General features: G+C 40.9%; 1 protein-coding gene across 1 annotated transcript in view; it reads right to left on the bottom strand.

Annotated features, from left to right (window-relative positions):
- The window catches only part of KLHL14 (kelch-like family member 14), a 106,261-nt gene that overhangs the window by 16,179 nt on the left and 73,406 nt on the right, over window positions 1–16,676 (bottom strand). Inside the window, exon 4 of the mRNA XM_012656586.1 lies at window positions 6,809–6,898. Coding sequence (XP_012512040.1) covers window positions 6,809–6,898 — 90 coding nt within the window. The remainder of the gene's footprint in view (window positions 1–6,808; window positions 6,899–16,676) is intronic.

The raw sequence follows: 16,676 nt of genomic DNA on the forward strand, positions 1-16,676 counted from the left end.
GTGTGCGCATGCTCACACAGGCGTGGACAGATGACACAATTGTTACTTGTAAAAATATATATTGAGCATCTACTTTGCATCTTATGTATTCCAGGCTCTGGAAATATATATAAGAAAGACATGGTCTTTGTCCTTGTAAACTAGTATGCAATAATATAATATAATATAATATAATATAACATTATAATATAATGTAATTAAGTAGAGATAAAGGCTATAAAGAAAAGTAAAGCTGGGAGTGATAGAGGGGATGCCAGTTTAAGTAGAATGGTCACCTGCTCACAGATGCCTTCTGCAAGCCAAGCAAGTATCTGCAGAATGAGCCTCTCCGGCATGGGGGCAGGTGAGTATAAAGTCCCTGGGCTGGCGATGAGTTCAAAAACAACACGAATGTTAGTGTGAGTGGACAGAACTCAGAGAGGTGTCAAAGTGCAGGACACACTGAGCCTTGTGGACTGAAGAAGTAGGATTTTGAACCTATTGGGGGCTTCTGATGTCTCGGTCTGTCTGCCGTTTTAGGAGCAGACTATAGGCGGCGACTGCAGAAACGGGGGCACTGTCAGGAGGCCATTGCAAAAGTCAAGGCAAGAGCTGGCGCTGGCTTGAATGAAGGTGGGGGTGGTGAGATATCTGTTGTGCAGGCACAGTCTAATAACATTTCCTGAAGGACTGAATATTGGGAGGAGAAAGAGTGAGGCATTAAGGATAGCTGCTAGGTTTTTAGCCTGAGTAGTTGGATGGAAGGTCATGCGATTTGCTGAGGTGGGGAAGACCAAGGAGGAGTAGGTTGGGAATGAGGAAGAGAAGTTACGAGCTCTGTTTTGGACTTAAACTTGGGAGATCTACAGGATCTCAAAGAGGAAGTGTCTGGCAGGCCACTGGCTAAATGAGGCTACAGGGGCAAATTTTGGAGTCATTAGTCTTGAGTTATTATTTAAAACTACAGGACTGGATGAAGCTATTTAGGAAGAGGGTATAAAATGAAAGATAATGGGTCCTGAGAATGTGCACTGGGGTAGAAGAAGAAAAACCAGTAAAGGAAAGGAACTGTCAAAGATAAGAGGAAAAGCGTGGTATTTTGGAAGCCAAGTCAAATTGCGTTTCAAAAAGAAAGGAATGAGCGACTGAGAATTGACCACGGGATTTGGCAACATGGAGGTTGTTGGTGGCATTGACAAGCATCGCTTCAGTGAACCGGTGGGGATGAAAGCCTGAGTGGGGACTACTCAGGAGGAACTAAGATGTAAGAAAGCAGAGGTAAGAGGACAGACAGTGCTTTTCAGGACTTTTGCAATAAAAAGATTATAGCTGGAGGATGCAGCAATGAAGGAAGGTTTGCTTTGTTGTTTTTTAAGTTGAGAAATACTAGGAAGTCCTTGAGTGGTCAAGAGGGAATGAGGAATAGACCTTAGATTGGAGCAGACAGAATATATGGATAGCAATAGAAATAACTGAATAGATTTGGTAGTAGGGAGGTGAAGAGTTTATATTCTGTTTGTGTCCATTCTCCTTGAGCTAAGAAGCAAAGCCATCAGCTGAGAGTGAGGATGGGGATTTTGGAGAAGGGGTCATTTGAAGAGAGAGAACAGGTGTGAAATAGTTATCTTGGAGGCTGGGAGAGTGCATTGACCATGAAAATTTAGTGTAGTTGACTAGTAGCCAGTGTGGCTGTGTGATTTTCTCCATGCTTAGGGGCAGGGGAGAGGTAGAGTTGGGTTTAACCAGGATGAGTATTGCCACGCAAGTATTATAGTAGGAGAGAGATAGACACGAGGGCTGCAGATGTATGCACTAGAGTGATTACGGGGATGAGCCATAGAATCCAAGCCCAGTAAGGAGGGAAGTAAGGACACGAAGGGATGAGAGACAGGGAGAAGGTGGTATGGCCAAGTGAAAGAGGTGGCATCACCAGCAAAACAGAGGATCACTGCACATAAAGAGGCAGAGGCAGCAGCTGGTATCATCTGAAGATAGCCTTCAAATTGCCTGGGGTCTTAAGGGTTTGGGAGTGGCAACGAGGAGGAAAGAGAAAAGCTACCTGCCTCCAATAATAGGAAGTATGTGGGAAGAGGGGAGGACACCAGCCCCCATCAGAAAGGGTGGCTGGGAAAGCAGCACTTTCAGAAGACAGCCAGGTTTAGAAGAAAAGTGGAAGGAACCATTCAGAGGAGAGTTTAAGGATTATAGGGATTTTGCTGATGTGAGAACATGTGTTGCAGGGATCATGTGGGAGAGTCTGGATGGTCAGGTTGAGTGGTAAATTTATCTGGGAATGTAAAGGAAGAGATAAGAGTATTACAGGGTGAGGATGACCTGGATTTCATAAGGAGAGGCTCCAACTCGAGGAAGGGTTATCTAAAATTGATTTATAAGTGAGTTTTTATGGAATTTCTAATCACTTCCCTGCACAAAAAAATATCATCTTAGATAGTCAAGTTCCAAAGTTCATTCCCAAATGCACCTGAAGACTAACGATGTTTATAGGAATATAGAACCTACCCACCATGTATAGGAATGTTTCTTTATGAAGTCTGGTTTAGAACTTCCATTAGGAAGGCGATACCTGCCTCCTCCTGGCAGTGGGGCAGAGAGTGCCTTCACGTGCTGGACAGTGGTGGCAGAAACTAGCAACGTTGACTTCTGGTTGTAACAGTAGCGGCTTTGGCTCAGAGAAAAGGCTAGGCAGGGACTGGCATGATATGGATGTGAGATGAGCAAAGGGGTCCAGAGGCAAAGTCAATGATGAAAAGAGGGGCAAGGGTGGAGGACTGGGAAGACGGAAGGAAGACATTCTGGAGATGGCATTGGAGGTGCAGAGGGGATAAGGCACCTTAGAAGGAATGAGAGTTGTAGAGTGAGGAAGGTGAGATAAAACGGGGCTATTCTCTCCTTCCTTGTGGCTACTGGGACACTGTGCCAGCAGCTTGTGAGTGGTGGCCACATGCAATGGAATTCTGGATTACCCTTCACACGCTCTATTTCTTCTCATCTTTTTCATTTTCCCCCCAACTCTTTCTTCACTTCTCTTTTTGTGCTGATGTCATGTCACTGGACACCACTGTTGACTAGCAGTCGGCTGATGTGATAAATGGGGAAAGGGGTGGCATTTCCAGCCAATGGTAGAGGGGAAGGAAGTGGGAAGAAAAGGAAGTCCCCATAAGCAGCTGCTTGGGAGTTGGTCATCAGTGACAAATGTAAACTGGGTCTCTGTAAGTTGGGGCACCGACAGAATATGCACATATTTATTAGACTATTATAAGGCATGCCTATTACTAATGACATGAAGGCAGTTGATGGGAGTTAATATTTATATCTGAGTAGAAAGATTTATGTACTTATATGTATCTCCTACTTATATTTCCAGTAACCAACATATTTTCTGACTTCAAATTTTGGTCTTATAATCAAGATCATCGATAAAGAAAATTATCTTTATGTTTGTGAGTACTTATTTGTATTTAAATTTATAATTTTTTATTTCATTCAAGGACATGGAGCTCAGGCACCATTTTCGTAAGGACTAAAGTTTAACTCAAGAAGAGTTCATCTTTGGAACTGACATATACATAACATTTGAACCTACGGATTTAAAATTCTTCTGCCTGCCAGCAACAATATTAAAGCAGGTTATATATTATCATAGGATTACTATTCTTTATAAGTTTTGGCATTATTGGATAAGGCATTATAATTTGAGAATCCCATATTTTTAAGATGCGTGAGGCCCTTCACAGTTTTCTAAGTGGGGAATTCCTTGCAAGTGAGAACCACTTTCCACTGTGATCCCATACTGACTTAATTTCCCAAGATCAATGGCTAAAACATAATTGTTGTAAAATATCTAACTACATACATATGTTTATGTGAAAGGCAGTGTAGTATAGTGGTCAGACAAACATAGGTTGGAATCAGCTCAGCTTCTTCCGAGCTGTGTGTCCTGGAAAGTTCTTTAACCTCTCAGGCTTGGTCTTCTCATAGTAAAACTACAGCTGTCATGAAACATGGCTCACGGGATGGTTGTGAGGATTAAGTGAAATGATTCAGGTGAGTGCTTAGCAAAATCCCTGGCAAATAATGAGTACTCCATAAATGCTATTACTAATACTGAAGAAGTCAACCATGGTTGACTAGATGGATGAAATATGAAGCTACATGGAAAACATTTAAGGGATTATGGTGGATGCTCCTGGGCCTAGCCCAGATCCCTCTGCCAGACTGGTGCACCCATCTCCCAGCTGCTGTGAGCACTGTCTGCCCATGGTCATGCTATTCCCTCAGGTGAACAGGACACCTCAGTGCCTGGCCTCATTCCCCACCTGCGGGAAGGCTTTAGCCAATGACGGTCTGACTGACATGGGATCCAAAAGGCTGGCCCACTTGCCTCAAAGTGTAACCAGTTCTCCTATATTTAGGATAAGAGACTCAAGCCAGTGGTCCAGCAGCCTTCGCCCAGATCTGTGCTAAATGACTTCACATGCCAAACGAGTCAGGGACAGAATGACTCGGCCTTCCATGTGGAAGCTTCCAAAATTCTAAAAAGGGATCTTACAGAAAGAGAGAGCTCCCAGGCCCATATTGAGACTAAAAGTAAAATTAAAATATAGTAATTAAAATATAGTAAAGTATTTGCTTTACTAGTGAGTAAAGCAAAGAGAAGGGGCCATTCTGCCACAGGACTCACATCAGTAATAATTTTCAAAAGCACACATGGCCTCAGTGCCTTGGTCTGAGAAGATGTGTCATGTGGGTCTTCACACGAAGCCCGCTGAGTGGTAATGGTGAAAGCCATCCCCACAGAAAACGCAGTTGTGTGTTTTTTATAGTCTTCTCATAGCATATCAATGGCTGTTCCTCTCAGGGGTGGCAGAAAGAAAATCAGTGTAGTCCAGCAGCACAGTTTTACAGGAGTCTGAATTAGTTCAAAGATAACCCCCCGGGGAAGTGGACCAGTACTGGTCCGTGGCCTGTTAGGGACCAGGCTGCAGAGCTCTGCCGCCCAACCCCCACTGCCGGTGGAAAGACTGTCTTCCATGAAACTTTGTGGGGGAGGGGGGCGCACAAGAGGAGGTGAGCAGTGGGCAAGAGAGAAGCTTCATTTGTATTTACAGCCACTTCCCATTGCTCGAATCACCGCCTAAGCCACGCCCCACCTAACCCTGCCCCCCGCAGCTCCAGCCCCACTGCCTCTGTCCGTGGAAGAATTGTCTTCCATGAAACTGGTCCCTGGTGCCAAAAAGTTTGGGGACCACTGTTCTAGAGGAACAAATACGTCCTTCAGTCTCTCCCCTATGCCTCCCACCCAGTTCTCTTAGATGTGTCTTTGATTAGAAGATGAACAGCAAGCAGTTATAGGTTGTATTTTTGGGGGCATAAAACTAGGGAGCAGGTTTTCTGGGTTGCTGCTTAAGGGCTGAATAGGGAGGTTCACAGTGTTTTTTGAAAACCGAGTTGTGGTCCCAAGACTGGTATTTTAATAGAGAACTATTCCACCTCGAAAGCATGGTAGCCCGAGAGTCCAAAACAGGACCTTCCAGCCTCCTCTTGTCATGTTTTAGCTTTAATCTAGACTTCAAAAAGAATGTTTTGCAGGTTCTTTGCTTAGATACACGCAATAGCTGTGGACCCAATGGGTGTTGTTTGCAAACACTCCATCCAGTTCAAATCACTTCTGAGGAAGGAGGAACCTAATGGTAAGCGAAGAGCTTACCATGGATTGTGTGTGTGTCAGGGTTTTCTGGTAACATATGGAATCTGTCATTACAGAGGTAAGTTAGAGGAGAGATATTAAATGTCATTCCTGCTCTGTTTTTCACAAAGCCTAGGAACTGTCTTCTTTCCAACACTGGCAAATGTGACACAAAAAAGTTGCAGGTCTTCAGAAAGAATGTCCCCCCCTTAAAAGCAATGTTCTTGGAGGGTGGCCTTGCTTGTTTTCCTTTAAGATTTTCTAGAGTGAACAGATGTAACAATTTTCTATAATTTGCCTTGGTGCAGATGCTGAAAGAGAGCATTCACAATAAAATATATGCAGTATATGTAATTTCAGCTGGATGTTCTGGGGTTTTAAAGTAAAAATGTGTACCTGCAAGCTGTTTTATGGTTTCTCAGTCATAATTATCTCTGTTACACAGAAGGCTACAACTGCAACTCCTCCTTCATGTGCAAGCTTTCCAAAAATATCTTGATAATTCTGCATATTCTGCAAGGCACAGTGTTCTCCTTGTGTTTGGCTTGGGAAGTGTGTTAAAAGGTTTCATTTCTCTTTGTGACAAATTTATGCTATAATCACATCAATGAGGATAATCTATGGAAGAAGCACTGGGAGAAGGTGTAGCAACTAGAATGGATCACAAGGAATACCTGCTGCAAAATGACTTCAGCTGAAGTTATGTGCAGTACGACTGGAGATAATATTTATTGCAACTGCATTATTGTGTCGATGAAATGGGAGGAAAGTGGTGGAGAAGGTGGTGAGGATGCTAAACAGCTGCAGCTTGCTCCCTTCCTCTAGGGAGTTCGTGCTCATGCTTGTGGCATTCCTCAGGGGATAGATAAGGAGAGGGTCTGGGGCATCGTTGCGAAGCCAAATCCCCAGACAGTCGATGAGTGAACGCTCCACTACATATGTCCCCAGTTAGCTCCATGATCGACCCTCCCTCCAATTGTCAGCCCCATTTCCTGACTACTTCATTTGTCCCTGTTGCACAGAAATGCATTTTCCACGCTAATTACAAAATGGACAGCTACCGATGCCCTTCATCACATACATCCTTGTTGAGCACCTCCAGTTAAGTTGTTCAATAGTTACCATTCGGATTCCATTGGTCCTCTCCGCCCAACACGAACAAGAAGTTTTCCACCTCCACAACGCAGTGGTGGGCGCTGTTGTATGGCATAACTGCAATCAAGAAAAAAAAAAGACGTCTGAAATTTTCCATCTTAGGACTTGCTACCTTGGCTCACTAGTTATTTGCTTCGCCGAAGTGTGTAAAATGTGAAAGTGAGTCAGAAGGAAGAAGGCTGCACAGGCAGCAGAGAAACTACCCACCAGCGGCTCAGTGGTGCGTTCCCAGTGGTTTCAACCCAACCCCTTTTGATTAATTTTACATAATGTTATTCCACAAATTAGTCAAGAACAACCTGCCATGCTGCTTTCGATTCTTAAGTTCTCCTCACCTGCCTGACGATGGGGATGGCATTTTCCGAATGACTGACACTCCCAAAGGGTCAGGGCTGGGGTTACTTCTCGGAAGAAGTAACCCTGAATACACTCGGAGTCATTAAGATATTCTGGCCAAACTTGGTTTGCTGGCAATCTTTCCACAAACAGATTTGGGGGTGCTTGGAAGCTTTCTATTCCACAGCAATGAGCAAGCTGAATTTCCATACAGTTTTAAGTTTTTAAATTAAGGTCCTGCTGATTTAATGCCTCCTCCAAATGTATACGTTTAATTTCCTGTACAATGTCATTAGTGGCACAATCGCACATTTTCTATCTATCTGCTTAGCAGCTCTTCTGTAACAAAGATGAAAACTGTCAGGAACGTCACAAATATCCATCCTCCTCGCCTCTCCCTTCTTCCTGCCCAAACGGGGTGGCTGTGAGGAGGGGGCATTGTTCAGAGATCCACTAAAGGCAGGTTTCTCTGTATTTTGTTCTCATTTATATTTCCTTTGGGGAGACACAAAGCCCCAGGATAGGACTTTCCTGTCACCTTCTGTGCTGTGCAGTGTTAGTCTCTGCTATTATAATATCATATGGAAAATGTAAACGTATACGGCGTTAGTGCTCATATCACATGGAGTGCTTTGGGCCCAGTGATGCCAGTAGGAAAAATGATGTCCTTGTTCAGCTCATCATATGGGCACCTTAAATCTAGGTGAGGACAAATGGGGAGGTGATGTGCATGTTCAGGCAGGGAACTTATTGCTTGACACGGATCAACAGAGCACTTAAGAAACCAGTGCAGTGGGAAATCAATATGAGTCAGGGCCAACTCTTACTTTGTGCTCTTTTGCCAATGCAGAGAGAGAGAGGGAGAGGGAGAGAACCTATCTCATCCTTGATTTATTTTGGGTGATATATATCTCTCACTTCATTTTGTTTTTATTATCTTTTATTTTTCTCGGAAAGCACTTATGCTGGCTAACATATGTAAATAAAAATAATAAGAAACAGGCATAGCTCTGAGACTTGTAACACAGCTTCTGAAAGAGTAAATCAGATCATTTCAGCTTCTTACCAAAGGATTTTAGAGGTTTTGGTTATTTACTTAACATATTTATTTATTTATTTTTATTGTAAATAGTCTTATATTGTTTTGGTACTTATATCCGCAAGGGAGAAGGTGTTGGTATGGAAACCGCTGATTTGGGGGATAATGTAGAAACTGGGTGGGCCAGTGGTTTGTGTGGCCCGTGAATCCACATCAGTTGACTTACAAAGTCATCTCAGGAATGTCCGTCAGCTCCTCAGTCCTCAGTTTACCTCTTTGAGAAATGCTTTTAACCATACAGATCCTGTAGGCTTCACTGCTCAGAATTCATTGGGGCGGAGTATCTGTTAGGTTCATGGAGCAACTGAGGTTGATATGTTTTAAAGGTCTTTTTTTTTTAAGTTAATTCATCATTGTTTGGATTATGAGGCTGGTTCCAAAATACCAAAAGCAAAACTAGGCTACCCCCTTATTATATTGTGAACGACCTGGTGGTACTCTAGTTGACCGTAACATCCTCTGATCAGTGTAAACTTACTCAGCATCGGTTGTCATCTGTATGTACAACCAACTTACTCTGTGACCACCACTCTTCAAATATTTATTTTGCACTTTTGGTCAGTTTAATGCTCAAATCTTATAGATAATGAAAAATTGTATTATCTTTTTTTAACCGGAAGTCCAGTTTCATAATAATCTCTGAAAACAAAATGACACTTGTGTTTTGTTCTTGCCATTCATTTGCTCCCATTCATGCAAGCAGAGATTAAGTGAAGAAAATAATACACGACTTATTTTTAAGCTTCTTTTTCATTTGATTACCCCTATTGTTATGCTTTATGCAAATAAATGACACTATTGCACTAAGCTAACTATTGAACTCTTCAAAATAAGAGAAAAGAAGGTTGCGGAAGTTCTAATTTAAAGGCTACGTAAAGGTATGCTCATGTATTTACATATTTTTACCCCTGTTCTAAAACCTGGTTTGCTATATTTCTTAGCTGAGCATTTCAGTATTCTCATTCCTGAATTATCGTCTTTTTTGAATTATTATGGTGAGTTGAGGGGCTATAAATATATACAAACAACTCTTTGAAATTATTCTGAATGTAAAATGCTCCCAAATTTATTTAAAAAAATCTATATTCAATCAATGTTTGAATTTTGCAAAAGACCTAATTTCTTTGACTTCTGATTAAACCTGAAGGAAAGCAAAATAAATAGGGCAGTGAGCAAGAGCAAACAATCATTTAAAATGGCACCGGGTACTGCACTTATTGATTCTCTTTTAAATAACAACAGATACATGCCTACTCCCTTCCAGATTTCTCCAGAAGTGGACAGCTGCCTCGCCCTCACAAGCAGGTAGTGGAGGAGGTTTGTACTCCATGTTCACGTACAGCCCAGTGTGAGTTTTTAGCGTGTCAGTCAGTGAGTTAGAGGGAAAGGGGAGAGAGAAGCTAATCAGGATGAAATGAGATTAAAGGCTGTCTAATTTTACAGCAACTGTGATCCATCAGCCACTGTGAAGTGACAGTGGAAATGAATGATGGAGACAGACAGGTGGGGCTGTACATTTCACTGATTTATCCTCAAATGCACTGGGCCTTATTTTATTGAGTGAACATGACCGCATTTATCATGACTGTCATCCAAACCCACTTCCCTCCATTTAAAAAGGTCACTTTACTCAGAGGGAGTAGGAGAGAGGCACTTTCAAATCAGATTTAAAATCTAATAACACGTGTTTATAAGGCCCTTTGCGAGAATTCTCAACTTTATTAAACAAACGGGTAGTGCTAGCACGAAAGGAAAAAAAGCTGGAAAATTGGAAAAGGAGAAACTTTTATTAATAGTCGTTCATCTCTAAATGTGAAGCAATTTGTACCGTTTTTGCCTTTCCCACTCCAAACTCCTGAAATTCAATTTTAGTCTGGGAAATTAAATAAAACATTTACATTTCATATTTTTAATTAAGAAAGTAGGCATCAGGTAATACTATAAAATAACTTGGAGAGGATATTAAGTCACAGTATTTACTCTGCAGAATGACTGATCAGCACACACGAAATAGATGTTAGCAATTGTTACAAGCTGAATCTGTGCCGCAATTAACTTATGTACCTGTTAATTGCTTTCCCATCAGTTTAAGGCCGTAAAAATCTCAGTTACACAGAGTCTTTTACCTTCCTGTACCAGTGCCATAGAATGTCCTGGAACGTTATGCACAAAATTGGTCCTTGTGGATGTGAAAACGGAGAGTCAGACCCTTAGGGGATTTTGTGTTACTTTTCACAATAATAACCATCACTACTAAACATTTACTATGTGCCATATATATGTAAATTAAATACATAATTATATTGATGTATTTACCTATAGTATGTCTCGGAAAATATAATAACACTTGTGTTTTGTTTTTTCCATTCATTTCCTCCCATTCAGGCAAGCAGAAATTAAGTGAAGGAATAAGAGATAATATTATAATACATGATAAAACATAATATATGATTAGCATGCGATATAGTACATAATGAAATACACTAATATTACCTATAACTAATATTAACTAACATTTACCTATATTTACTTACATGTTTCATTTAATATAACTATTATAAAAGAAGCATTATTCATTTTATTTCTGTCAAAAATACTGAGGCCTTGATATGTGAAGTCACTTGTTGAAGGTCATACCCAGCTAACGAGTGGCAGAGATAGAATCCAAACACAAGGATATCTGGACCCAATCCACACTCTTATCCATTTCACCCTACTGATTTTCAATAGGTATGTGCATCCAACCAGCAAGTAATTACTGAGTTCCTAAGTGTTCATTGATGGTGTTCTTGAAATTTGTGTATAATTTTTTATATTGAATCATATTTGAAATGTGTTTATTAGTTTGATATTTAAAGAAATCCTTAAATCAAGCAAGTAAATATGCCTCTAAATTTTTTTTCTATAAATCCAGGTATTCAAATAGTTGATTTTCTTACAGTTGCGTATATTTGTTTGATGCAGCCAGAAAAAATACTGAGAAAATTAGCCAGTTATGGATAGGTAGAGTCTATGGGAAGAGGGTTTTTTTTTTTTTGTTGCTGTTTTTGTTAAACAGTGAGGGCATATTTCCACCTTGCAAGCAGATTCAAAATATCTTGGTCACTGAGGCCCTTTTCCTAGCTTATGTTCAGGGGGCTCGTTTGTATTTATGGAGGCCTTATTCTCCTAGAGATCCACACATTCCCACATTTTATATTTAAGAAATGTAAACCTCTTCCAGTAGAAAGTTTAGGTATCCTTTGCAACCCATAAATTTTCATAAACATTCAAACAAGAGATTGCACAAGGCTTTGCCAAGAATATAGGATTGCTAAATAGATGGTTATTGAATGTTTATCATTTAGATGTAACATTTATAAGAGCCTTAATTTTCTTTTGGCCTCGAATGTATGAGTTTGCAAAGCTGTCAAATATAAAAAACTTCTTGTTTTGAAAAAGCAATTAACTTCCATGGTAAAAATATGTTCTTAATAATAATTTTAAAAAAGGATATATAGGACCAGTAAGTCTTCATCCTATTCCTGACCCCAACCTTTCAGTTCTCTACAACAGAGGATCTCACTGCTACTGTGTTCTTGGGTTTTCTTTGCAGACACATTATATACAGCATACTATGGACACACTTTTTAGTATCTTCCTTGTTTTGCACTTAAAAATACATTCATTCATTCATTAATCAAATATTTACTCTGTTGCTACTCCACGCCAGGCAATGCTGTAGCTGCTGGGAGGTCATGGTGAATAGCAACCGGCAACGTGCTAAGCAGGGGAAGCACATAATAAACGTGCACAAATAAGCAGCTCTTTTGTCTCAAATGACAAGTGCAATGAAGATAAATAAAGCAGGGTGAAGGGAGAGGGAGTGATAAAGACGGTGAGTTTCGATACTGGTCAGGGAAGGGCTTTCTGAGTAGATGGCTTTTGAGTAGAAAATTGACCGATGTCAACAAAGGAGCTGTGCAGGGTGTAGGAGCAAGAATAGCAAGTGCCTTGAGGCACAGGTCTGTAATGTTTTAAGAACAGCAAGAAGACCAGGAACAAAGGGATCTGAGATGAAGTCCAGGAGAGAGACCAAGAGCAGATCAGTGCGATGTTGCTGGCATGGTCAGAAGAGAACACTGGGATTGTCTTCCACCACATTATTTTAAGTAGCTGCACAATGTTCCATTTGATAGGCATCCCATAATTTATTCCATCCCTTTCTGATGGCCATTTATTAATTTATTGCACATTCACTAAATGTGCCAATGCTTTTCTGGTTGCTAATAATACAGCAATGAGCAAAGCAAACAATGTCCTTGCTCTCATAGAGCTCATGTCACAGGGAGGAAGAAGAACATAGACAAATAAATAACAGAGAGGAACATAGCCAGATGCCGATAGACCATGTAAAGAGAAACGCAATGGGATGCTGTGCTGGAGAGAGAGTGTCTGCTTATTCCTCTAGTTGGAGTGGTTGGTCCAGAAGTGGGAATGAGTGGCCATGCCTGAGAAGCAGAGAAGCCCAAGCAGCAGGGTGAGGGCCAAAGAGACACGGGATGAAGTCGGGAGGCAGGCAGGGGCTTATATGTGCATCTTCATGAGATAGAATAAGCAATGTGGAGTTTATTCTAAGCATGATGGAAAGGCGCTGGAGGGGTTTAAGTGATAGAATGACATAGTCTGATTTATGTTTTAAAAATATCACTCTGGGCCAGGCGCGGTGGCTCACGCCTGTAATCCTAGCTCTCTGGGAGGCCGAGGCGGGTGGATAGCTCAAGGTCCAGGAGTTCGAGACCAGCCTGAGCAAGAGCGAGACTCTGTCTCTACTAAAAATAGAAAGAAATGATCTGGACGACTAAAAAAATATATAGAAAAAATTAGCCGGGCATGGTGGCACACGCCTGTAGTCCCAGCTACTTGGGAGGCTGAGGCAGTAGGATTGCTTGAGCCCAGGAGTTTGAGGTTGCTGTGAGCTAGGCTGAAGCCATGGTACTCTAGCTCGGGCAATGGAGTGAGACTGTGTCTCGAAAAAAAAAAAAAAATCACTCTGGCTACTATTGATGTTACAGGAGTAGAAGGAGGAAAAGAGGGAGATCAGGTAGGAGGCTCCTTCTGTGGTCTAGACGAGAGGTGATGCAGGCTTGGCCAGGGGTGGACAGAACGGACGTGCATTGGAGTTTGCTGCTCTTACAAAGAGTGCTGTGTTGAGTGTCCTTGTAGACACACAAAACACACACATAGGAGTTTATCCGTAGCATTCATTCTTCTAAGTGAAATTTCTGGGCCAAAGAATGGGTGCATTTTACATTGTGGTGAATATCATCACATTGTGCCCCTTTTGACATTCATATCTTTGCCAATATGGTAAATGAACAATTGGTATCTACTTAAAGTCTAAATCTGCATTTATTTATGAAAGAAGTTGAGGATTTTTATACATTTAAAAGCCATTTGTATTTTACATCTTTTTCTGTTGGATTTTGATTTCTTGATATAATTTATGTTACCTATAATTACATGATTTCTGCTTTTGTAGTATTCTTTTCTAGGGAGTTATCTAAATGGGCAAAATTATTGCTATTTTGGAAGCATGGTATTGTTAGAATATATATTTGTGAAATATTTACTCATTGAAGCAAATTCAGATAGCAATTACACGCAGTTGAAAACAAATATAACCTGCAAGAAAGATACCCCATTTTAGTAATATTGAATATTCCTTGCCATGGAATCCTAAAGGTTTTTTTTTTTTTTCAAACAATTTCTTCAATTTTATAGTAAATGCAATTGAGAAACATACATGTTCAGAAATTTGCTAGTTAGTAGAATCCTACCATTCAATCCTTCTGCAAACATCTAGCAACTTAGCTAATGCATTTTTCGAGATAGAGACACACACAGAAAAATATTCTACACATTAGCAGGTGCTTGATAGATATTATTGAATAAATAATACATAGAAAAGGCTTTGTTATTTTTTTTCTGTTATATTTGAGCTTTACTATACTTGAAAACTACAGATAAATGGAAACTTTTGTATATTTGGGGATGATTTGATCATTATGGACAGGGAGTCTGGAAAACTAAGTCCTCTAAGAGATTTGTATGGTCTGAACCAGTGGAGTCGGCAGAGGTTTTGAATTAACTCAAAGGTTTCCAGAGCTTTCTCGCTCACCCCTAGTTTGTCCTGCACATGGTGAGACAGGTTCTCATAGTCACTGGAGATGAAGTTATCTAAGTGAGTTCAAGATGTATAAATCTGAAAAAAAGTGCACATGTGTTAGGTTTTGGAGGCTGTGCAGGAACCAAGAGAGCTTGTTTCTCTTTCATAGTTCAAAGTTGTATCTAAGGGAGAGTTTTCCTGACAATGAGAATGTTTTAGCACTCCTTCCTCTGTGCAGCTATTGGACTAAATGCTATCACTCACTCAGTGATGACAGAGGATGTTAAAATTGCCTGTCTTTTGCTTGTCATCCCCAAAGAATCTATGAGCTCCTTGGGGCCAGATTGTGTCATCTCTGTATCTTTATGTCTAGCACAGAACCCAGCACATAGTACTGGACTCTGGTATCCGTATAGCATTTACGCCTAACACAGTAATTAGAAATATTAACGAATCAATAAATGGTAGTAGCATGCATGAGTGAATGCTAGCTAAGAGAGACCATGGGATTTAGCTTTGGGAAGTAGAAAAAAATCTGATGGATACTAGAAGATGTGAAGGAGGGAAGAAGTGAAGGAAGCAGAGAAGAAAGGGAAGGAGATGTGCTTCAGGTAAGAATTCTATGGCTTCTAGGATAGATGTTACCTTATGCCACACATACGTCAGTTTTAAGCAAAGGAGGTTTGTAAGCTCTTCAAAGACTGGCCATGTATTTCTTTCTGGAACTATCACAGTACCTAATTGTGCTAAGGGCAAAGGTTTTCAATAAATCCTTGTTGATTTACAGTTTCATTTCTGAACGTTTAACTTGGGGAAGTGCTAATAACCAGGAAGACTAAGGTGATTTAAAATAGGACTTCTATTAGCAATTTCAGCCAAACTGACCTTCTGAGTCTCATTTTTATTTTAATTAGAATATTTCCACAAACACGTTCCTAAATTATTACTGTTTTATTATATCAACTGTTTTATTTTGGATACTTCCTGGCATGCTAGTTAGAACTTAGTTATTCTTTTTTTTTTTCTGTTTCATAAAGTGTTGTATTTTTCAGAGACACAGTCTCTGTTTTCAGAGACACATTGATCAAACATGTTAGCACTTTAATGATTTTTTCCCCAAGTGCCAACACAATGTGATCACATCTTTTTGGGAAAGTCAGAAATGATGCTTTTTGCTGTTCTATACCCAAAAAGGCTCATTTAAAAAATAGTAAAACCTCTAAATGAATTCAAGTAGTAGAGCAACATAACATTTAAACATGTGAAAATAGAATCCTTGAGAAAGGCCAAGAAAATCAGGGCTATTTATAATGTGGATGATATGGCAATGGGATAGCAAAAATAATTGTTAAATAATTTAAATTCTCTTAGATACTGGTCTCATAGCTGCCTCAAATTATTGAGGGCAGAGGGAAGTAAAATGAGTGTGGTCTATATAAAGAGGATTTATTAAAAGTATTTCCTGATGCCAATCACATGTACTCAATATTGGAAAGTGAACGCTAGTGGCTCACTTTAAAACTTAGGAGGTATCCTCCTGGCCCACGTCACAGCCAGGGGAGATCCATCAGCCTGAGGTCCTGCTTGCTGGCAGAGGCCTGGGAGAGGCCACGGAGAGGGGGAGAGTGGAGGGGAGTGATACCTGCTCCAGAGTGCGGGTCTTGGACAGCCCCACCCCCCAAGCCCAGACTTTCAGCTAAGTGGAGCCATTTCAGCCCCTCCGGGCAGCTTTGCACGGAAACAAAGAGTAGACCTTTGACCTCTGCTAACAGCAGTTGTGGAGCTTGAGGGCAGTCTTACCCAACCCAGCCTGACCCAGACTCACTCCCCCCACTGAGGTGGAGAATAAGGACACACCTGGAAATTCCAGGGCCCCACCCACCACCCGAGGCACAAGAGGGCCTCTCTAGAGGAATAAGAGCTAGCTACAGGACCCAAAAACAGCACTGCAGCTCGCTCCTCCCTGCAAGTGCCACCTACTGACAGAGAGGTCATCCTGGACACCCTTTTACTGCATCTACTGATTCATCATAAAGGGTGTGGTTGAATCTCACCCACAAACACCACCTATTGGCTCAGAGAGTAAACAGGGTGTGTCATTATCCAAATGAAAATTTAAAGGCAAAAAGGAACAACTGATCCAGATGGGAAGGAACCAGCAAAAGAACTCTGGAAGTATGAAGACTCAAACGGAAAGCACACCCCCAAAGAGGAACAACAGCTCCCCAGCAATGGACATTAACCAAACTCAG

This window comes from Propithecus coquereli, unplaced genomic scaffold, assembly GCF_000956105.1.
Source record: "Propithecus coquereli isolate 6110/MARCELLA unplaced genomic scaffold, Pcoq_1.0 Scaffold51, whole genome shotgun sequence".
NCBI classification, from domain to species: Eukaryota; Metazoa; Chordata; class Mammalia; order Primates; family Indriidae; genus Propithecus; species Propithecus coquereli.